Source organism: Chaetura pelagica, unplaced genomic scaffold, assembly GCF_000747805.2.
Source record: "Chaetura pelagica isolate M959 unplaced genomic scaffold, ChaPel_1.0 scaffold138, whole genome shotgun sequence".
NCBI lineage: Eukaryota > Metazoa > Chordata > Aves > Apodiformes > Apodidae > Chaetura > Chaetura pelagica.
Genome location: NW_009954215.1, coordinates 153401 through 178189, shown reverse-complemented (window position 1 = coordinate 178189; position 24789 = coordinate 153401). Strand labels below are relative to the sequence as shown.

General features: G+C 37.9%; 1 protein-coding gene across 1 annotated transcript in view; it reads left to right on the top strand.

Moving 5' to 3' along the window:
• Window positions 1-1537: 1537 nt before the first annotated feature.
• Window positions 1538-24789, top strand: part of GRIN2A (glutamate receptor, ionotropic, N-methyl D-aspartate 2A) — a 151071-nt gene continuing 127819 nt past the window's right edge. Inside the window, exon 1 of the mRNA XM_010003197.1 lies at window positions 1538-1942. Within this exon, the coding sequence (XP_010001499.1) occupies window positions 1538-1942 (405 nt within the window). The remainder of the gene's footprint in view (window positions 1943-24789) is intronic.

Here is a 24789-nt window from a genome sequence, read left to right as displayed (position 1 = left end):
CAGCCGGCGGAGCTGCCGGTACCGGGAGTTACGGGAGCGAACTGCGGGCGCGGGGCGGGGGTGTGTGTGTGTGTGTGTTTGGCTTTATTCCTATTATTAGGGTCTGAAGGAAGCTGAAGAGGCTTGGTGGCATTTAGGTTTATTTCTACCGCTTTCCGTGGTAGGGGGGGCGGGGGTGTGTGTGTGTGTGTGTTTGGCTTTATTCCTATTATTAGGGTCTGAAGGAAGCTGAAGAGGCTTGGTGGCATTTAGGTTTATTTCTACCGCTTTCCGTGGTACCTCTGGTGCCGCGGCGGCGAGAACCTGGCCCGCAGTGCGTTGACTTAGGAATCGCAGTGGCACTGATCCGCAATTAAATGATTTCCCAAGTACTCATCTCCTTGTCTGCCCCGAAAGGAGGTTATGATACAGCAAACCCTTGTCCTGGTGTGTGTTTTAGCAGTAGATGATTCTGATTGATAATGGAGATAGGACTGGGAGAATGAGAGGGGGGTTCTGAAATAATGCCACCCCTGATTGGACAGCTCTGCTGTTTTTTTTTCTACATGAGGCTTTGCAACGAGCTTGGCTTAATGTGGCGCAGGGAGTCCCTTCTTGCAGCTAGCAGAGAGCCAGCTATGGGGGTGGAAAACCCCCGGGGCACAGATACAGAGGGCGATCTTGCAGAATCAGACCTGTTCTCCCTCTTCTCCCTCCTTCAGATAGTTCAGATCACTCCTATGGCTCATCTCTCTCTCCATCCTACTCTATATTCAGCCCCCTACAGAGATTCGGTGAAGACGTGAAGTAAACCAATGCAGTGATGCTCATTTTTTGAACACCCTTCTCTTCAACACCATTGACAACTTTGTCTGAGATCAGCAGTTCTGAGATGCTCAAGTGAATGCTGCGTAAGAGGAGAGAGAAGAATCAAGACAGAATATTGTGCTTCTGAATCTGTTCTAGAAATGCAGTAGACTGTGCTTGAGCAGCAGCTGTCTAGGAGAGATCTTTAGAAATAAACCAGCATGGTTTTGAGATGATGTGTGATGTGTGAAGTATGTGGACTGGTTTTTCCAGCAGACCTCTGGCTCCCTTCTCTCATTTCTAACTGAAGCACCTCTTCTTGTTGGACTGTGGCTGAATTTTAAATGTTCAGGAGAAAGGAAAATAGATTTCTGTATTTTACCTGGTTTAGTATGGCAAGGTTAAAGAGAAGAATTATAATATATTTTTAAAATTATTTCAGTCACTTTTTTTTTTGCCAATCAGAATTTTAATGGGTCTTTCCTCTGAACTTGTGCTATGTTTCTTTGCCTCACTTGTGGGAGACTGGTTGTAATACCCTCATTGACAAGCCAAATTCTTTAGGGGTTGTAAGAGGCATGAACTGAAACGAAGGTGAAGAATGCATTATAAAAAGCTACTAAAGTCTGCATTGTGTTCAGATGCTTTCTGTTTAAAACCTTCATTGGAGATATACAATATACATTTTTTTCCTCTCTCTTGTTTTTCTCATACAATGTGGTCACTTTTACAGGGGATAAAGCTGGCAAAGATGAGGAAAATTGGCTGTGCTCTTCTGATACTCCAAGCTCTTCTGGCGCCTTTGGATCTTGTTTGTGGAGCAGAGAAAAATTATCCCATCCTGAACATTGCAGTGATTCTGGGAAGGACCAAGTATATCACAGAGAGAGATATCAGAGGTCTCTGGACCAGGGAAATGGCAGCAGACATGACTGTTGATATCAATGTAGTGACCCTTCTGGTGAACCAGACTGACCCTAAGAGCATCATAACACATGTTTGCGACTTGATGTCAGGCACCAAGATCCATGGAGTGATTTTTGGAGATGATACTGATCAGGAGGCAGTAGCTCAGATTTTGGATTTTATTTCATCTCAGACTTCTATTCCAATTCTTGGAATTCATGGTGGAGCCTCCATGATAATGGCAGATAAGGTAGGAAAATTTATTAAAATCTTTTGCCAGTCTAATTACTTCATTGTGTTGGTCTCTATCACGAATAGTCACTGCAAGCAGTTAAAAAAGGAAGCTTCCCATTTGTCTCTCTATACTTTAATAAAATATACAGTGCAGTGTTCTTCACTCATCAAATATTCCAAAATATTTAGTCATCCATGATTGAAACTCAACATTCTGTCCATTGTAAGAGCAGTCCTAAGGACATTTTACCCTCCAGCACACTAAGTGTTGGTCAGTTTAGAAATTTTACTAGCAAATATGGCAGTAAAAACTACCTCAAAATAGTAGATAAGTAAAAATAATTTTACATTTTATCCTTAAAATAAAAGCATATATTCTCTGGTGCTTGTAAGAAATACAAGGCAATAGACCTGAATGTATTTGAGGAAAATAGCAGTAACAGGAAAATCATCTGAAGCTGGACTTTTTTGGTCCACTGCAGTCTATAAACTAAATAGTCCTGCAAACTTGAACTGCTTCTTGTATTCATTATGTTTATTAAATTAGATTTTTGCTGACTGGATACTTTGAATTTCCTAATGTAGTTCATGAAAATCCACAGTGGGGTTGCCTGTACTCTGGAGATAATGACAATGATATGTTGGAAAACATCTGTGGTCAGTTATGAAACTATAGAATGATATAAGTGAGCCATGTGCTCAGCTTCTCTTCCTTAACATCGTACCAATTGCTCGCACTGCAGCATTGGTGCTTGAAGTGATCACTGCTGTTTCTAAACTAGTCGGTATTAGCATCTGGCATGCCCAAGGCCCTCTGGCATTGACTGCTGCTTGGCCTGAAACTCTGAGAGGAGTCTCCACTATGGGGTAAAAGATGATAGCTGAAGAGGGAGTTTGAATGTGGGAAGTCATTTACTGGTTTTCCTGCACACAGGGCTTTACAAATGTTGATTGTGACTTATTTCCTCATATTTTTACACTTTAGGGTTTCATATTAAATATTGTTATTCCTTATAAGTTGCTTTTGAATAGTACTTGAATAATAAAGAGTTCTCAGAATCCGTCTGAAACTGAAGTGGTCCAGATGCCTTGTTTCATAAATTGAAGAGGAAAAAGAGGCAGGAAAGATATAATGATTAGTTACAACTGAGGAATCTGCTTTGAACTTTTGAAACTTTTTACATCTGGGAAAGACCTTTTCCACTGGGGTGAGAGATCTCAGTATTTGAATGGCCTTCCTTTAAAGCTTAGAGCATACAAGGGAAGGACAATAAGTGGTGAATTATAACTGGGATTCTGTAACAATGTGTCTGATATCCTGATTTATATGGAGAGATTATTACAGTTGATACTGCTATCTTAAGTGTAATTGAAGTGACCAAGTTACAGAGGCAGTTATTTAATGTACTTTTAAACTACCGGGCAGATTTACCCATCTTTGCTAAGCTGGATTTATATACATTTAGGAAATTTATTTCACTCACATTTCTATGCCAGCATGAGGACATTTGAAGATCCTGGCCAGTGCTGAGTGATGAATACTGGCAAAAATCCTTATGGAATTTGCTTCATGCTTGGTAGCAGATGCAGGATGTTACTGATAGAGAATTTTTTTGCTCTTAATGTAGGAGCCTCTAGAAAATGAAGTTGATTGTATTTTTCTAGTCTCCATAAGTTACTGCTATTTACATTGTGTGCTAATTCATTAATTGTCATTATTATATCACTGTCTTTGTTTTTAGGAGGTATCACAATTTGCTAGTAAAACATTATCATGCTGAAACTTGGCTTCTAATATTTCCACTTGGGAAATATCATGTTTTTTTGTGTTAAGACAATCTAACAGAGCTGTCTTCAGTCTCTTGAATTGTTCAAATTGTTCAAATTATTTGTTTAAGGTAACTTTAGTCACACAATTTTTAACTTGGCTTTAGCAATGTGTGATGTCTTGCAACTGGGTTTGGAACATAGTAATGAGACTTGCATGTGTCACTCAATTAGCTATTCATTTAGGAGTGAATTCCTGGGAGCTGAAGGTGAAATTCACAGTGCTGTCAAAATGGCAGAGGAGATAAAGTCTGAGGGAGAAGGACTGTAGTAAGAAGTGTAAAACCTGTCTTCCAAGTCATTGTCAGGATTTTAGCTTAAACTTATGGGTGTTGGCTAAATTGTGAAGCTTGATCAGTGTTGAAATACTTGTCTTTTTCTCCTTCATTAGTCTGACTGGATAAGCAAAAAAGATGCCTGATCCCACTTCTGCTTGTGGATGTCTTTCTCTGACACCCTATTAAGGCCATTATATTTATGTCCTTATTGTGTGGCTCTAACAGATATTTTCCTTCTTAGTGGCATTATGCTGGTGTTGTATTTTAGATGACTTTTGCTTTAAAATGTGTGTGTAGGATCTGCTTGTTTATAGTCTACCAGGCACAGCTGATGCAAAGGTGGAATAAAGGTTCAGTGAGTTCTGTGCCCGTTGGTTATTACATGATGTTTAACTGTCCTAAATGTGAACATGAACTAAACTGAAGGCACAGAATGAGAAGTCATCTATAATGCTCTATACTGCTAAAGACTTCACTGAAATGACTCAGAGTAGACAAGATTACCCTCTTCTCTGTGGTTAATAAGTGTTATGCCAATGTGAATCTCATATGAAGAGCCATCTCTTAAAAAATAAAAAGTTGCTCTAGGTTTCTAAATATGAGATATGCCCACATTTGGAGTATGCAGTGATTAATGCGGGACATAAACCTTTAGAAGCGCTGAATCCCTCTGCGAACATCTGCTGTGAATGGTGCGTAGTTCAGGCTGCCTCCTCCGTGGGCCCAGCTGACTGTACTCTGCTTCAGTTTGGTTCAAGTTTGAGAAGATACATTGCTTGAAATAGACTATGAAAACTGACAGGCATGTGAAACCAGCAAAGTTGAAATGTGTTCTGAACCTGTCTTCACCTGACATCTGCTGTCAAAACCCTACCAGTAAACAAACCTGACACTTAAGGATGTATGTATCTACCTGATCCCAGCTGTGCTGCTGAGACACCCTTTGGGTGATGCCACATGCTCTGCCTCCAGCTGAGTTTATCACCTGCTGTTGGTAAGAACTCTCTTGCCAATGAACTGCCCCTTGGCTTTGCTTCTCAATTCTGTCATGGACTCAAAATATACTCAGATGTGGGATGTTCTACGGAAACAAGATGGAAATTCTGTCTGGGACATCTGTGCTAACCTGCTGTGCATCAGCATCCCTTGGGTGGTGCTGGAAACAGACAGGCTGTTTATTCATCTTCTATCTGTTGATATTTGAGAGATCTCAAACCAAACATTACTTAGGAACTGTTTCTTGACTTGAACATTTGGTTTTAAACTTAGTTATGTTTGTTTCATCACATGCTATCACTATAGTGATGATATTTATAGTACTAAACCAGAACATCATACTTAGTTCTGTGGCAATAATAAAAGATTTGTGTCCTTTGGAAGTGAGGAAAAAAGCCCTGTGTATTATAAATCCATCCAGGAATACTCTGAACAATACTGCTTTTGCATATTACCAAATGGAGTCTTTCTAACATCTCATTAGAATTCTTTGAAATACATAAGTTGAAGCATTTTATTGTCATGGAAGCACTGACAGTTACAATGCATAGAGAAATAGCAGTAAAGGTGAGGGTAATTTTCTAGAAGGACTATTACAAAGTGATACTTCTTGAAACAGCTTTGGAAATGTTATGCAAAGTAAACATTTACTTTAAAAAAAGTATAGATGTGGTTTAATTATTATTATTCTGTTGATAATACTGTCAATAAAAACATCTCTTGTTTGTTTTGTATAAAATCACTTTTGCATCTACTATCACTTCAGCTTTCCTTTTCCACCCCTATCCTCCTTCAAAACAGTAAACATAAAATCATAGAACAATTGAGCTTAGCAGGGATCTGCAGGTTGTCTAGCCCCACTTAGCTCAGTGATCAGTCAGATCCTTTAGTTGAGTTTTTAATATCTTCATGGACCTAGATACTATAGCCTCTCTGGGCAATCTGTTCCAGTACTTAACCTTTTTCACCATGCAAATATTTTCATTATATCTCATTAGGATTTCCTTCTGTACTGTGGCCACAAGCTCTTGTTCTTTTGCTGTCACTGAGTCTAGCTATGTTGTCTCTGTGTAGTTGAAGGCTGCAGTTATACCTGTTCTTACCTGTCCCTTTTCTGGAGTTTCTGCAGCCTTTTCTTGCATCTCTTGTGCTCCAGTTCTTTGAACTCCCTTGGGTATAACTGGTGTCTTGTATGGGGGAACCCAAAACTGGAGGGAGGACTGCAGATGTGGCCTCCTGAGTACCAAAGACGGGAACAATCCCTCCCTTCAGGCAGTTCTACCTGTGCTCTTGAAAGTGCAGCCTGGTCAGGCTGTATCACCGGAAGGGTGCACTGCTGGCTCTTGTTCAACTCGTCTGTCAGGTCCCTGGGTTCTACAGTGCTGCTGGGATCTTTAAGATACCAAACTGTGAATAAGTACTGAGTGAAACTGTACTTCTAAATCTTCTTCATTCTTTTGGTGGATATTTTTCAGGTATTTTAATGAAATACTTGCAGATATTTGCGTTACTTATGATTTTCAGGTCATTATAGATGTAACACCTCAACTTGTGCAAACCAGAACTCTAAGCCCATCTCTCTAACTATGAACAGAGCACACCCAGACTCCTGGCCCTGCTACTGAGAATTTACACTCCCTTATTTGTATGTAACTTGTATGCTGCTTTTAAGGTTTCTCTATACCTCTTACAACTTCTTTGTCAAGTGTCCTCAGACCACAGTGATCATATTAAATAAAGTAAAAAAGTTCAAAAGCCAGATTTCGCATTTGCACTGTGCAGGCTGTCTTTCCTTCTAGCTGTACTAATGCTGTTATGGGAAGCATAACTTTCAGATATTCTCTATTTTATTTTGAACTGCAACAAAAATGCACATTGACCTCCTTTTGCAAATCTGTGTTTACTTGGCCATATGAATAAAAGTCAATCTATACATATATTTTAAAAAATAAGGTTGTTTTGCACATCAATAAAAATTTTTAGAACAAGGCTCATAATTTGTAGTTGTACCTTTTATGTATGTATGCCATAAATACAATTATTAAATGGTTTAAAATATGATTGAAATCTTACTGAGGTCAATGAAGTGAGTGTATACAATATTTTGTGCTTTTCCAATAGGAGCCAGAGTTCTGGGAGCATGAGTTGGATATGACACAGCAGGCAGGTTTACATTGCTGTTCTTGTACTATCATAGCTATGAGAAAGAAGTTTAACAGTGAGAGCTACTGCATTTGCAGCTTTAAGCTGTCTCAGAACTTGGAGGAGCATTATGTTAATAACATGAGCCTTGCTTTCTTGCTCTGCCTCCCACTCTCCTTTTTCTTTTCTAAAAGATTTTCATATCTATTTGAGATGATGATATTGTTCCTCAGTCACTTGTCCACATAAAAGTTTCCCTCTTAACTTAGCAAAGAAGGCATGGAGGATTTTCTGGAATACTGTGAGAGTAGACTTGAACTGTCGCTTTTCTGGGGTTGAAGGGTGGGACATTTGGTTTAATTTTTCTAAGTAGAAAGAAGATAATTTTGAAGAGATTGGGAATATCTCTAATAAGCAGATTGTAGCAAATTGAAATCTTCTGGATTTAATTTTATTTTTGAGGTAGCTCAGGTGTGATTAAGTTCCTGGGTTTTTTTTAGCTTGCCTGAGTTAACACATTACAGCTGAGCCCAGGATTCAGGGTGGAATCCTGTAAACCACTCTGATTTAGAAGTGTGTTCGGCTATACTTGGGTCTGGTCATTTGCTGAAGAGTAATATATTTTAATCTCAAAGGTACTGTTTTCTTTCTCTTCAATTTGTCTGTTCTTACAGCTCTTGGAAAAAAACCCCATAACTGTGTTTGTTTTGAGTAATAACATTTTAAAACTGCTAGTGAGTCACTGTTGTAGATCATCCATGCAATCTCTAAACTGTTGCCTGCCTATAGGTAATTATAACACAGGAGACTCGAAGCTGCAAAAGTAGGACACCAGGTCTTCAGCATAACTTTCTGCTTACAGATGTTCCTGGTGGCAACTTTGGAACTTCTTCTCAAGGACATTCTCAAATATAAAATCCAAAATTATTCCCTTTAAACTACAGAATAACAACAGACATGAGGAGTTTCTGGCAATCCACTGGGATATACTCAGAGAACATACCTGAAAAATTAATCCTAATAAAATTATGCAGTGAACAGAAGAAAAGGGCCTTAACTGTAATGTCAAGCACATTTTTAATGTTTCTTCTATCCATTATTTTTTGAGAGGAGGCTTAGATTATTTGAGTAAACAGTTTAGTAGTGTGTTTTATTTGTCATTTATTTCAGCCAACAATTTAATTAGAACAATTTCTTTATAGTTTTTTTCACTTTGCTTGGAAGGTATCCAGAGTAGATAGGCCTATATCAGTGATGGTACAAAGAGCTTTATACAGATTAAGAGAGAAACTTTGCAGCTGACAAATTTTTATTTTTTTGACATCTGTTGTCATCTGGGCCAGCTTTGCATTGAACTCTTTTCTCCCCCTCTTTCTCCCCTCTTTCCTGTGAAGTTGTGTGGATTTTACTTAGGGAGCCCAGTCTGGATTGTCTCCACACCATCTGTCACCATATTGTTTAAATCCTTGAGATATTTTCTTCTGTACTTCACTGAAAAAAAATAAATTAAAACTGTAGCAGCATTATTGGCTATTTAAATTAGATTTAGAGGTAATGTCCTTAAGAGAGAGATCCTGTGCTTTCAATTGAGGCGCACAAGCTAGATGCACATTTTGTAAAAATGAACATGGTTTAATTCTCTTAGCATAAAGCACTAGTTACACTGTATGTTAACCTTCCAATGGAGCCCCTCTTGCTTCTGAAGAGAGAGACCTAGCTGGCCTCAGAGATGCCAGAAAGTCATCTTCTGTTTCATACTTAGGCATGAATGTGGCTGAGAAAGCTTGGTCTGTTTTTTTGGTATCTGTGGAGGTCCTTATCCCTGCTTTCTTCCAGATGCCCTTGCTGAAGGTGGAGAGGAAAGGTGAGAGAATAAAAGGTTATTATCTTCATACTTTTAATATTTTTCTTCATGTACATTGATTTGTCCTCAGGATGAAGCCTACAAGTAATAGAGGTTTGGTGTGTTGAACTGGCAGACAGTAGTGTAATTTCCCAGTAGAATCACACACCCCCATCTTTGGGTAGCTGGAGAAAGATTTTTTTTATTTTTTTTTTTCAGTTTGAGACCATATACATTTCAACTTCGTAATGACATATCCCTGAATCTTGGTTTTGAGTAAACTCTTTTGGGGAGGTCCATCATTACTGCATGACTCTTCAGTCAGTGTTTCAGGCTTTATACCTCCATTGCTGGTTTGGGAAGTAGTCTCCTTTTATGCTTTTAATGGAGGTAGGCTGGACTATTTCCTTGTCAAGAGCTACCTGCTGCAGCACAACTGAAAACAACAATGCTGGTCTTGCTGCACAGCCTCCACTCAGTGGAGATTTAGTGGAACTCTAACTATTTATAGCCTGTCACTTGTGCATCTCAGGACAAGGTGTTTTGATAAACGTAATTCATTCAAAGGATTGCTGGGCGAGAAGCTGTTTATGTTTTACTTTTACTTTTATTTACAGTGATTGTGAGGTATTTTTTTGTGTGTGTCCTAACTTTTGGTTTGAGATTCCTGCCTGTAATCTTGTTGATACAAAGTTTTTTTTATTTGTGCTGACCTGTTTGCCTCTCCACGTGGCTATAATTAACGATAGGACTGCTTTGTTCTCACTACATTGATTTTGTGTCTAGTGGAAACACACTGCATGTGTAGAACCACTGTAAAAGTGGGAAGAGCAGGGATTTTATAGCCACCTTCCAAATCACCATAATTCACAACACAATTGGGAACGACAGTTATAATTGGATAAACAGGAAATAGAATTAATCTGTTCTAAGCGTGCAACATTGCTGTAATGAGTTGCTTTTAGGAGTTACAGAACATGTAATTTATCTGGTAATTATGTTTATTTTTTTGTGTGAGGCTAATTAAGAGTTCTAGGTAAATTGTGTTGGCAGACATAGAGCTACATGAAGTATCTAATTGGGATGAGATAAGGCTTGTGAGTTCATAATAAGATAACATGTAAAAACTGGATATTATCTGTATCCTAGTAAAGTGCCATTTAGATGGTCTGGTTTATTTTCAATAGCCACATTATCATTGTAGCAAATAAGCTAGCCCTGTCCTTTGTTTTGTTGTGGTCCATTTGCTGTTCCCTCCTCTCTCCTTTCTCCATCTGCTTTTAAACAATTGTTACCTGCAAAAAGGCCGAAATTTCCTGTAGTGGAGTCAGGTTTCTAGAGAAATGTTGTGGATTACTCCAATGTTTAGCATGCAAAATGTTGAGCTCTATTGATTAACCATGTAACAGCAAGTATTGATACAGAAGTTGTAAGAAGAAACACTTGCTTCCTTTGCTTGTTCTTACGCTGTGAACCAGGTGAACTAGGGTGATGTTGGTAGTGAGCTAAGATAGTGATAAACCAGCAACAGAAATTACTGATGAAGGTGATATATTGGTGAAGAAAGAACAATGAGGAAACCAAAAGTATCCGAAACTCCAAACAGTTTCCGTCTTGGTATCTCTTGATATCTCATCCTGAGATTTTGGGCAATTCTCCTGTTCTGAAAGATTCCTTCAGTGTTCATTGACCCATCTGTACATACTCACATAGGGGACCTTTTGTAAAAGTGCTTTTCCTAGTGCAATGCAGGGTGTCTAGGCTGTAGTAAAAAATGTGGAATATAATGTATAAAAGTCTGCATATTTCTAATGTGATTAAAAATATCCCTACTACTTTTATTTTTTCTTTAATATCACCAGTGGGACAGGGTCAAACCTTCTTAAATACATGTACCTATCCAGGTCATGTAAGAGACCCACTTGGAAGGCAGATACGGTACCTGATTTTACTTATGTTAAACCTGGTATTTTATTTAATCTTCACATTGGTAATTAGATTTTTGTCTTCTCAGTTCACTTTGAGGTTTCATTTGCATGTTTGACTCAGTTAAAAACTCTGTGTTATTAAAACAGTTTTTCTGATTCAGCTCAGATAGTGGTATCTTTTCCTTCTTAACAAGCATTCTAGTGCTGTATTTAAAAAATATATAAAAATTCTCCCTTAGCTTCTTTTTAAATAAAGTATGTACAATAAGTCTACTCCCCATTGAGCTGGTTTAATCACTTGTTTTTCCATCTGCAGAAAGCCAATTCCCAAAGTAACTTCAAAGAGCCTTGCTTGAGTAAAAGCTTTGGAGCAACAAAGATTACAGAAATATGCTTATGCAATAGCTTGAAACCACTGGTTATCTTGGCTTGGAGGCTAAAGAGGAATATTTGCTTCTATTATTCTATTACTATAAATGTTTAATATTTGTAACTGAAAGTTTTACTGCCACTTTGTTTTTGTCTCCCTGTGCCCAGTGTAATGTGTTACACAAGTGCACAGATGTGGCTTTGGTAGGGGAGAGCACTGGTCTTTTGGGTCTTGAGGTGATCTCATCTTGAGGGAACTTCATCAAGAAAACAACCATAAACTTCAGGCTTGACATAAATTGTCTATACACAAGTCTGAAGTCTTGCAGCAGTAAATATGGAATATCTGCTATAGTTTTTATATAATCCAGCCTAATCTTTAATGAAATGATGAAGCAGCTTCAAGTGGAATGGGTCCTGGGAGAGTGGTATCTTCCCTTCTTCATTTTTAAAATGTTCTGTGTTAACACGTGTAATCTCTCAGCTTGCTAAAAATAAAAACAATTCCCTGCCCAAAATAGATAATTAGATACAAGTTAAATGTTTTCTATCTAATGTATATGTGATGTTTTTAAGTATAGTAACAAATACAAAATAGTTAAAATGACTGAGTGTTTGTGAGAATCTACTTCATAAAATATCAATATAAGTAATTGTCTTTATTTCTGTAGTGTTCCTAACTGGAGACTGTGCTCTATTCATGCATTCCAGTCCAGTGGTTGTCATTATAATTTTAGAGAGATGCTGATTTCTTTTTCTTTTTCTTTTTCTTTTTCTTTTTCTTTTTCTTTTTCTTTTTCTTTTTCTTTTTCTTTTTCTTTTTCTTTTTCTTTTTCTTTTTCTTTTTCTTTTTCTTTTTCTTTTTCTTTTTCTTTTTCTTTTTCTTTTTCTTTTTCTTTTTCTTTTTTTTTTTTTTTTTTTTTTTGACAAAACTCCTATCTGAGAATCCGTGTCTGGGATTTGTCCTAAATTAATTTCCTGTGGAGAGAAGGACTATGCTTTTGGTCTCAGTACAATGACTCTTCTGGGTAATAATATCTGTCAGTAGAAATGCACCACTTGGATTTTAACTGAAGCTATTTCAGATCTTAATTTTTGGCTTAATCTAATCCTTACCACAAGCAAATCTAATTCTGGCATACTATTTCAACTGCACAGACTTTCATTTCTGACTAAGGATTGGAAGGATTAACCCAGATTTTAGCAGTTCTCCCCATGACCGGGTGGATAGGATTAAAATCTCTGTGCTGCTCATTGAGGCTGTTTGTTCCAATTTTTAAATATCATGTGTTGGCTGCGACTGGAAATGTTCTGAGGAGAACAGCTAAAGTGCAATATCTTGAGTTCTCTGGAGTGTGTTGTATTTCAATTAAAAATACAAAACACCCCAAAACCAAATTACTCTCTACCTGCTTATAATATCACAATATATAGGTTTTAATATTCTAGATCCATTTTTCAGTTTGCAATATTAATAAATTTATCATCTTTGAGACATTGTAAAAATAGGTATTTTAGACAAAAAACTGAGCGGTAAACCAAGAATGGCATTAATCTTAGTAGGATCAAATTTTAACAACTTGTGAAGAGCTGCTTGCTTGCAACAAGCCTTTGTGGGCCAGAAGTTGGCAGGGAGTGCCTGCATTTTTTTATTTTCATGTTACTATTAGAGACAGTTTCTCTCCACTAAACAAGAAATGGAGGAATTTCTGGAATAATTTGTGCAATTAGCCCCTCTTATTCTAAAAAAACCCTGGCTAACCTTGTAAGGGGTTTAGAAACTGGCTTCTCCAATGACTGGGGAATGGAAATTTTCACGTGCAGGGGGAGGTGAACTGGTTTAGTTTAATCTAGTAAAAATGAACCTGGAAGGAGAATATAGTAGCTGGATACAGGATGGAGAAAAGCTGATTTGGCAACATGAAATGAGCTTATTGGAAGACTGAAGCTAAGGTGGACATAATTTGGGTGAGAAATTGACAGTGATGAATAGTATTTAGAAGGAAAATTAAGAAGTTAGGAATGGCAAGAAACCAGCTAGGCTAGTGTTATGATGGGAACTGATCAATGAATAAAGGATGAGGACTTGCAGCATGAAGTTCTTCCTAATCCTATGTTCTTTACATTTGTAAAAATCTTGAGATAACCTACCATACTATAATAAGATTGTCTCCAAACCTAGCCAGGCTTATATAAATGCTAGAATTGGTAAAGATGAAGTGGGATTAATAGAATCCTGATATAGAGCTCATCAGAAGGTCAAGGACTCTCCTTATTGCCTTAGAGAGACAGACCGGCCTTGGGATCCTTGTAGGAACACAGTAAACTCTAAGAAGAATTTATAAAGTCTTAACTCCTAGAAAAGGATATATTTTGTTTCTTGGGGAAATGTTAATTTTGTCTTTTTATTTTAAGGAGAGTTTGACTGTTCTTTGGGTATTTCTGCCTTTTTGTATTTTAGTCTCTTGTAGCTCATGCTGCAGCAGAAGAGATGTGCAATGAAGACATACTCTTGACTTGGAAAAATGGTGCTGTTTGCTGCATGTCATCCTGTTTTATTAGGGAAAAGGAGAAGCTATTAATTATGGAGATGCATGTTTGGAAGGTTGCAATGTTCATAGCAGTGAAAGCCTTGTTACTGTGGTCTAGTCTCACCAATACCTGCTGGCAATGTTGGCTGCCTGCCAGACATGATATGCAGTGGTTTACATTATAGAAATTTTTGACCAGTCTGGGTTACAGTTACACTGGACACTCAAAATGCTACAGTTTTTAAGGATGTTGCAGGACGTTCATTGCCATTCTGTGTATTGGAGGCATACGTGGACAAGCATGAGAAAATCTGATGTTTTCTTGATGTCAATGCATACATAATTATGTAAAAATTGTTATATTTTATTCTACTAACTGAGTCACCTAGTTTTTCTTGGAAAACCAAGTCACTGTTATCCTGTTTGCATGAATGTATTCCACAGGATGCTTTTAATTTTGTTGTCTTTTATGTTACATAGGCATTTAGAAACCAATCATATACTGTTCATGTTTTTCATGTTCTTGCGAATTACTCTGTTTGAAAGGTTCCTTGCTCCTACTCTTAATTCTATGATCTCCAAATACCAGAAATAAAGATTTAAAACTTCTTAATGCTGAAACAAGTGTTCTCAGGCTAAAGTCTGTGGTGGTATTTGTTGCTATTGAGTAATCAGGAGTTCTAGGACAACCTGCTACCTTTGGCACTGAGAATTGTCTAGCTGAATATGTTCTCATTCAAAAGAGTGGTTCAGGGAACAAAATCTATTAGTTCTTGTACTCTGGAGAAAGGTCTCTAGTGAGTGCCATGAGCTTTTATGTACATAGTGAATACAGAAAGGTAGTAATCTTTTGGTGACTGTAAGTAACCAGGTCTAGGAAGTAGAACTTGCTGTTTAGGGCAACAATTTCTTTAGTGAGGAAGTAAAGTTGATGGAACAGTGTCTGTGAAGAAATGTAGAAGAACTAGATTTCTTCATATTTGAGAAAGGACATAAAAAAAGCCCCAACAAAACTAGGTAAGTGTACAGATAAACATTTTTCTGGATTTTGGGCACTTTCACCAATTTCATTTCATGGTTCTGGTGCCCAAGCCTTTTTTGGGCATGCTTTTTTTTGGTGCTACTTCACTCCTGAGATTGTATATGGAGCAAAATAATTCCCTCCAGGTGGAAATCTGAGCATAGCATGTGGGATAGGTTGCTCTAGGGTGTGCTTCTTATGGGTGGTGTGTAGCAGACCTGCTCCCACAGGCATGAAGAGGAGCACAGCCCTGGACCTGGAGGCCATTTGCACTATGGTCTGAGAGCACTTGTAATGCAGGTGATGCTACTTCTATTTAAGGCTGACTTAACCCATGAGAAAGGGTTTCAAAGAGTAAGAAAGATAGAGAAGGACAGCTAGAGATAAATAGATTTATAAATACACTTTTAACTTTGAAAATCTCTCCTGGCTGTTTCCCCTTGTGCTCCTGTGTTTTCCTACATAGCTGTCCTGAGGAACTGATGATTCGGGTGCCTGCTTACAGAGCTTGCACAGTTTTCAGCTGTGAAGGGCTCCTCAGAGACAGCATACTTAAGCTAGCCTTGTTGGGCAACTGGAAATGAAGGTTACTCTCACTGAGAATTTGATTTTATTATTTAATAGCTCTCTTAAGAAAGACTAAAGAAGGTAATGCATTTCAGCATCCATAATTTTTGTGCAGATTCAAGCTGCATAAGGTTTGAGGGAGGCTCTACTCCATGGGCAGGACATGGTCTGCATATATAGCAGAACATTAGCAAATTACTAATGTAAAAACATTAGTGATGCTGCATTATTTGTTTACCATTCTGTGTGACTGTGTTTGAAGAACTTGAAAGGGTGTCCTTGCTAGAATGGAATAGTCTTCTTATAATGCTTTAATGAAATGGCCATTTACTGATAATTTGCTGTGTCTGAAGAGGAAGGGTAAAGTGATGTGCTAATGAACACTACATATGGTCTGAGACACGTGGATAGTACTGTTAATTTTTTTTTATTTTTTTTTTTTTATTTTTTTTTTTACCAGAAAAAGCTTAACAGCAAATTGGATAAAATTCTGTGACCAAGCTTGTTTCTTTCCTGAAGCAATTCTGACTTTCTAGACTTCATTAATACTGGATTTATCTGTGTACCACTTACAGCTGTTTCTTTTTTAGGGACATGCAAAAGCCAATTATTTTGTGATAACATGCTTATTAATGAAAATATGTGGCCATGTAGAAAGAAGAGGCCAGTGCAGGTGTAAAAAAAGTGTTCCAGAAAGCTTAAGGCACTCCTAGCTGTTCTTTTGGGAAAGAAGAAAAAGTCAGAGAAGCATCCTTTGTTTTAATATAATTTTATTGTTTGTGCAATGACTCTTGTTTTCTTGCAGTGGGAATGAGGTAAAAAAGATCTCAATTTGAAAAAGAAAACAGCTTTGTGCTCTTTGTACTTATGTCATTCTATAAGGCAGTGTGTATTGCTGGAAAAAGTTACTTTAGTTTTGTGAATTCCTTGTCTAGAAACAAGTTTGTGGATTTCTGTTTGAAGTACATGGCTTAACCTCTGAGTTAGGGAATGCAAGATCACACTTAGCATTTCCATTTTCACCAGTTTACCAGACAGAAGGGAGCACATGGAGAGTCATGAAATGGAGCTGTGTTATTAGCACAGCCAAAGCTCCTGGAACTGCTTTTGTGTGCACCAATGAAACCAGTTCTTCTGATCACTCAGGGCTTCTTTCCCTGACTCTGCAGGGCAGTTGGTATCTTTCTGCTTGGGGCGTTTTTGTTGTAATAGTTCTACCTCCCCACAAAAGCATGTGCTTCATGCACTTGAGGCCACATTTAATTTTCCTCATTAATGTAGTACTAATGGCATGTTAGTCATTATTTGATCATCAAAATTATTTCATCATCAAAATGATGAAATTTTTTCCTCCTCTTTTTTCTTTTGTCAGTCAAGGTTTTGGTTTTCAATTTTGAGATGACCACCATCCTCTTTCAGCTTCATTCTTCATGTCAATTCTGCCTTGATTCCCCCTTTTCTCCCCCATGTTACTGCTGTCTTTGTGTTCTAGACCTACTTCTACAGCAGATAGGTGAAGAGCTCTGGAAAGGTATTTTGAGTTTAAGTTGTCTTTCACATCCTTTTGCTGCATCTGATCTAGTCTGACTGGCACACAGAAGCCCTCAGGGGCTCAGCTGTGTTGCTCATGGACTGCCTCTGCTAAAAGTGAGAGTTGGCCTCCTGCCTTAGTTTGGTTGAAAATGCCTTGGAATGGCAGCTGTGCTTTGTGTGCTATTTTGGACTTCACCAAATACAATTCACCATGTGCCTTTTTCCAAAGTGAAGATCAACATACTGCAAAAAGAGCAAAGCAATAAGAAACCTCTATCAAGTCAGCAGATGAACAGTTTAGTCTTTTATTCTGTGGCACTTTTGGAAGGAAAAATGAGAAAGATGCATTCATAGTTTCTAACTTTATTCAGAGTAAAACTTACATGGAAAATCAGACCCTGCTTTTCAAACTCAACTTTTCCCTAAGCAAGTGTTTAGGATTAGAAGTACCTAACTGCCCAAATAGACATGCTGGAAAATTTGTAATTCTTGAAGGATTAAACACAATACAAAGGCAGATATTAGTATGTAAATAGTTGCTGCTTACATATGGATAACTGATACATGAGTTGCCTTCTGTGAGGTCTTTCTATTGATGTGTATATTTTTGGTTGCTTATCTCTAAGCAAGTGTCTATTAAATAATATATGAGAAAGGAAAACAATTAATATATTAATAATATATGAGTAAGGAAAAAAATACAACAGGGATCACAACTGATCCCTCATGTTTGTGGGCTCATGGCAGGTAGTTTAGGGCTTTACCAATTTTCTTGACTGGAATACCCTTAGAGTAGTAGTTACAGCTGTGTCTTTCTTGGAATATGGATGATGATGATGATTATTACTTTTCTGTAAAAGAAACACTGCTCTGTTAAAAGATAACTGGTGTCTTGCCGCCTTCAAATTGTGAATAATGTCAGGATCCTCATCTTGGCATGCACTACTGAGCTATTTTCAGGAAAGTGCAAATAAAAGCTGTAATTCCTCCTGGCACATCAGGGGTGTAATGGAGGTGTCTGGCAGTATTTCAGTAAAACAATTATGTTTGGTGAAAAGGATTCCCTATTGGCATGACTGTCAGTCAAAGTATAAATAGAATGTGAGAATCTACTACACAGCTTTGGTAGCTCCTGGACAGCAGGTTTCAAGCCCTTACAGCTAGGACAGGTGATAATCCTATCCCAGCACTTCTGGATTCGTAACTTATGTATTGACAAGCAAGAGTGAACATGCTTGAGAATTAGACACGTGCATTTTCTGAGAAGGGGCAGAGCATCAGATGCATCCTTGTTCACATTTTTTGACAAGGTATGTGATGAGGGGAGGCAGCTGAGATGCAGCTAAACCTTGGGAAAGGCTTCCAGAATGATTTATTAAAAATAAACTTTAGGGAGATATTTGAAAAAATGTACCTTATTTATCTTTGGCTTTGCATGTGCATGATAGGTTCGTATGCTTTAAATAAGCTGAAGGAAGTAGAAGCACTTGGTATTTGTAATTTGCACATTCTAAACTGGTTGTAGGGAATGTAACAAATGTTAAAATGAGACCTAAACAGGTGCTTGAATGTTTCCTTGGGTAAAGTTGCAGGAACAAAGTAATAACTAGCCAGTGGTTATTTTGTTTCAAATCTTTTATAACAGGGACTTCTGTAAACATAGTGAAATTTGCTTCCTTTAACTTTCATTTCCGGCAATTTGAAGTGCTGACATGTCAAAAGTGCACCTTACAGTGACCTAATGGTGACAGTTCCTTCAGAGTGATCACTTTAGTTTAACAGAGAGCACAGGGCTAGTCTACATGGAACTTTGGGTGAGGGCAAGCTGTGCACAAGCTTTTGCTTTATGCTTGGAATGAGAATCTTGAAGTTTACTAACTTCCATTGTTTAGTAATTGAATATATGTAACAAAAAAAAAGGTGAGGATTATTGCATTCCTAATTTAATTTGTAAAGTAGAATTTTTTTTTTTTTTTTTTTTTTTTTTTTTTTTGGTGTATGTGTGAGATAATTTTCAGATGGAACGTATAGAGCAAGGCATGAAATTGTGGCATGATTTTTCTCCTTTTAAGGTTAGAGTGACTTAAAATAATTTTATTTTATTTTATTTTATTTTATTTTTTTATTTTTTTTTTTCATTTCTTGTTGCAACATGATAAGTTGTTTCCCCTGCAACATGTAGAGCCTCAGGGCTCTGCATGTCACTATATTCCTCTGCCAAGGCACTTCAAAGTGATGAAAATTCAGATATTATTTCCTTGTGGTTAGATAACACCTTTACCTCTAACTCTAGTAATTTGCTTGCTATGGGTGATGTTGTACAGTGTCTCATATTTACAACAGAAACCTGTACCTGAGGAGGGTTATTTGGGTTATTTAATTTTCCTCATAATCTCTTGCATCTGAGTCTCAACACTGGCTTTTTACCCCATTGCTGTCTTCTCCCAGGAGTTTGCAATGACAGCTTTTTCTGTTGTAGGTCTTCTGCAGCAACATCTCCAATATTCAAGCTGATACTCATCACTATGCAAATAATTGGTTAAAGCTTCAAAGTCCCAAATCCAGAATATGGCACAGTGTTTCATTCCAGACAGTTACACAGGGATCAGAGAATATTTAGCTGATAGCTTGAAGATGATGTAAAAAACCTCTTGCATTCTCTAGATCATTGTTAGAGATGAGTGAATAAGATGGCTATAGGCAGGTTGTGTTCATGAGGGTGAGTAGAGAGATGACACAAGTATCACGAAAGCACAAGTTTTTTGTTGTAGCTCTTTCTTGGGATTTTCAACCTTCTTTTTTTTAATTTTCATTATTTCAGAAGCCCATTTTGAAGCAACTTGTCTGTGGGACAGGTCCTTTGGGTTCTCTGTTTTTCTGTTAAGATACATGAATGAATCTTGTTTTTTTCATATGAGATTCTGTGGCAGGTGTAGTGTTTCACTTACAGTTTCAATGTGAATTAAGAGCAGATACGTAAAATTAAGAATCAGGTATAAATACAATTGTTGTTTTCCCTGGTCTACCCTATTAATTTTCCTATCTAGACTGCGATAAAACACTGAAATAGAAGGAGGCTTTTTATGAAGCACAGAAGTTCCTTTACAGACATGTTCAGGGTTTTGGGCAGTGTATAAGGTGTAGTAACATTTGCATTCAAGGGGAGGGAGTGGATTTCTGGAAGAAAGTAACTAATGCTTTAGAGGAAGTGCTTGTGTTTAAATAAGCATCTCTCTTTTGTGACATTTAACATACATCCTGTACATTTAAACAATGTAAATGGAAACTGAAGGTGCAGAAAACTAAATTAAGAATAACTAAATATTATGGATCCATTTTTGGTTAGTTTTAAATTGGAGTTATGACATTGAAAGTAGATATGAATTTACACATAATGCCATAACTTCATGCCTTACCTCATATACACAAAGTTGGTATGAGTAACTCTTATTAATTTGATTTTTTTCATAAGTTTATTTTTTTGTGTGTGCAATGATGATTTATGTTCAAGCATTACTGCACCAATGAGGAAATGACAAGTGAAACTGGAGGCTGCAACAGTCATCTGGGAGATGACTTAAGCTGTGGGATAAGTGTAATAGTTGGGTATATTTGTTAGAATGATGAGTTGTGATTTGAATAAATGAGAACTGCACTTCCTAATGATCTCTGCAATGAACATTTTTGATTAACTGGCTTTCTGAATATTGAGGAAGATATTACTATATCATTTCACATCTGCTTGATATATTTAAAGATGGCTTTATTGGTATGATGCTAGCCATAAAACTCCATACAAAAATTGAAATCTGGGAGTTGGGTTCAATATTTTGCAGAAGAAGATGAATTTTTCATGCAGAAGAGTTCGCTCTGCACTGTCTGTTTCGCATCCTTTTGCACAGTGAATGTGAATAAAAGAATTCCCGTGGTTTATTAGAGTGAGGACAGATCTTTCATATCTTACAGTCAGTTCACAAGTTGCTGGAGAGCTCACAGGTATCTGTGATGTCATAGGAATGCTATATGTGATCTGTGGTTCATGCTTCTAAAGATAATGACTTAGCAGCCATAATTTCTCTGCTGTAGCTTCATTTTTCCTGTGTGAGGCTCTCACTTGCAGACTCCAGGCACTCTCAGAACTGCTTCTCTAATGAAAAAAAAATACTATCCAGTAGGAACATCTGGATCAGTCTGTCTATATGTTGTCCTCTGCTGTGCACACTTGGGAGCCACTGTGTACTGTTTTTGTGCAGTTGATCTGGTACGTGAGTCTCATGTCCATGAATATAAATAACACCAGAGCTGTTGTCTCCGTGTGTAGGACCTGTACTGGTCCTGGGCACAGAAAGGAGGCTTCAGTGTGTAGTGGACATGTTCCAACATTGGAATATTCATGGTAATAGTCTAGGAGTTTGTGCTGGGGTAAGAACTCGCTCTGTGAGCAGAGTTTAAAGGGAAAATGTTGTTGACTGGTGTCTGCTTGTATCAACTCTTAGGGATCTCCTGGTTGTTTCTAAAATGGTGTGATTCATTACTGCATTGGATCCATACCTGCAGGATTAGGAATACTCCACTGTGTGAGTGCATGGAATAACCTTGAGAGGAATTGCAGAGGTTTTTCATTTTTCTTCTATGAGCCATGCAGTAAGAGAAGGAGTTGTGATTCTCATAACAATCATGCCTGCTGCTTTTCTTCGCAACTATGGCCAGTAAGGTGCCCCTCTGTTCTAGCGGGCAAGCTATGGGTTGTGAAATGACAATGCACTCCCTTTTAGCATTGGTTGTTCTGGGTCAGCATTGATGTGTATTGAATTTAAGCATCTATGAATGTCAGTCTGCCACATCACTGTTTGGGTTTATTTTTAGTTTTTCTAGTTAAGTAAACTTGAGTTTGTGGATGTGCTATAGATTTTGAATGCTCGGGAGAGAGCTGCCATTGTGTGTCTCACTAAAGAAGTTAATCTTTCTTGGCAGAGTGTCATGACTATATCAAATGTTTCTGCTCAGAATTGGTTGCTGATGAATGTCCTTTTGTCCTAAGATCATGAACCAAGTTCCTGCAGACTATTACAGCATGTTGGTTGGTGCTGGGGTACATGTGGGCACACTGACAGAATTACTGCATAATAACATTACTGAATGATGCCTGAAGGTGTAGGGGGTTTGTTGAGAAGGGGTTAATTGAGTATGCATTCCTACTTGTTCAGTTGCTGAGATGCTTGCCAGTTGAGGTTGTGGATTTAAGACCAAGAAAAGATCAACCGTGTCCATCCCAGTGTAAATAACTAGTAGGGTGAATCTAAGCTGGATTGTCTTCCTGTAAGCCTACTAAACTTGGCATGAAGGTGATTCTCCAGTGTTTGTTTCCTATCACACACGCTTGGCTACACAGTCCCTTGATAAAAGTTTTCTGGCACTCGTGTAAGGGGCATAATGGTTTACTTTGTGAAGGTGGGCGACAAGGCAACCTGAAGAGAGCTGCAGGGATCTTGGATTGAGTTTATTCTGCAGGCTGTTTTGGTGTGGGCTGGCAGCCTGCCTGGGGACAGCCCCACATCCTTAATTTCCTTCTGTCCTGGGTAGTGGTGAGCTCAGGCAGACAATGCCCTGTGTAAGCTGCAGTGAACATCCAGTGGACTCTGGGACATGAGGAGGGAGGAGAAAGCTTCATTGGAATGCTGCAGAGGACTAATCAATGAAGAGTATGAAGGAAGTATATATAGTTGGGATTGAGAATCTTCTTGAGTTGGGGGAAAGACAGAGGAGATGGTGTGGTTTGCTGTGTATGACAAGGAGCACTGTTTGAGACAGGCCAGATAGTGGAGTTATACATACATATATGATGAAGGGAATGGGAGAAGGAGAAATGAAGTTGTTTAAAGAAAAATACTTTCTGAACTACTGAACAAATGCTTTTATTCTTTCATTCTGATCTATTCCAGATCATAGATGGGGTCTTCCTCCCCCCACCCCCAGCCCCATCAGTATCTGCTTCTTGGTGCCCTTTCCCCTGTGAGAGGAGGGGAAGCTACTTGCTGCTGCAGGAGGGGAGCATCTGTGAAAAACTAGTCATGTTCCATTCTGAAAATCAATACAGCTGGGAGATTTCAATCTAAGGCAGTGTGGTTGTTTTAATCTACAGCTCACAAGAAACCTACAATTTATGTGCATATTTCCCACAGAAGCTCCCATCTGTTACCTTAGAGTGAGTTTTCATATGTATAAATAAACTTAATTTGCAGTTGAGAGAACATAAACAATTACCTTTAGGCCCTGTAGGTATCTCAAGGGTTGTTGCATTACTGTAATTAAATGAAGACTGTTCAAGAATTGGTATCAATGTTGAAGACTAACTCTTGTGATCAAGGATCAGGTTAGATTGTTTCCCTTCAGAGGTGTATTTTAATTTTTCATAGAAAAGTTGGATTTTAATTGTCTGTTAAAATGGCTGAAAAGATACTTGAAAAGCAAAACACTTTTAAATTACTTTTTTTTTTTTTTTTATACTTTAATACTATAGATAACTATCCAAAGTTTCTAGAAGAGAAAAAGTTGCAGGTTTATAGTCAGCTATATAAAAAATAGGTTACGCCTTGTTTTGAATATAAATTATTATTGGTGTTCCTGAAATGCCTCTTTGAAAGCTTTGTTGCCATAATACTTCTGGACCAGAAGGCAAACAGAGCAAGTCTGAATCAATTCAAATGAGCTATTTATGAAATGTATCACTGGAGAGGTTTTATTTTGCAGCTTAAATTTGGAATCGTACTTTTAAGAACATCCTAGTAACTGTTGCTTTTGCAGAGACATTGGAACCAATGCAAACTCATCTTCCTTGTCTAGGACCCTAGTTCTTAAACTCTGTGGCCACACAAACATACAGATACCTATTCCACTGAAGAGGATCCATAACATTCAAGGACTGATTATGCAATTTCTTATAAAATGTTCAAGTCTTACAAACTCCAAACTGGTATTACATATGTCTGACAACTCATCACCTTGAGCTATCCTTGTCTTACAAAGCTTTCCTGCAGTTTCCTAAAAGATTGCCACAGTATTCTACTGTTAAATATCAGTGACTTTTGACTAACACTGAGGCCTGTGATACTAATGTGTCATGCAGGAAAGTGAATTGGGAACTAACTGTGTTTGGGTTTCAGAATGGACATCAGCTCAAGGCTGGAGGCAGGGGTGGGTGAATATGTGTAGAGCTTTTTCTACTGCTGTTCTGCTTTGTTTAAGCAAATAGTCATTGTCTGGAATGTTGGAGCCTTCCGGGAGAGAAATCTTTAGTATATGAGAGGACTTGGCTAGAATCAAATAAAAACTGAATCATGCTAGGACAGAGAAAGCACAACTAATTCCAGGAATTCCAACTGAGTTGAAGAAACAGCAAGAGAAAGTCTTCAGTGAATCACCTTTCCTGGTAAACTGATTCACCGATCTATTCCTACAATCAGAGATGTTTTCCCTACCACTGAAGGATTGTGCAGCAATAGTCCTCAGAGCCTCTTCTATTCCATCTGGATGGCACAAAACATGTCTTGTCTATGAAAAAAATCCTGGCTTTCTGTATGTTACCTTCAACAACAGTAAGTAGTGTTTTCTCAAGTGAATGTTATGGTAAAGAAGAGACCCTCTTCTACTTAATGCTCTGGCTGCAGCTGTACCTGAGAAACTGTAACTGTATCAGCTGTAATCAGGTAATATCCCAAATGCTGTACTGCAAATGCTGGCAGCCATCTGAACTAAAAACTAGTTCATTTTGAAAACTTACTGGAATTCAGAAATTATGGCCCATTTTGCTTGAGAGAACAAGTAATGA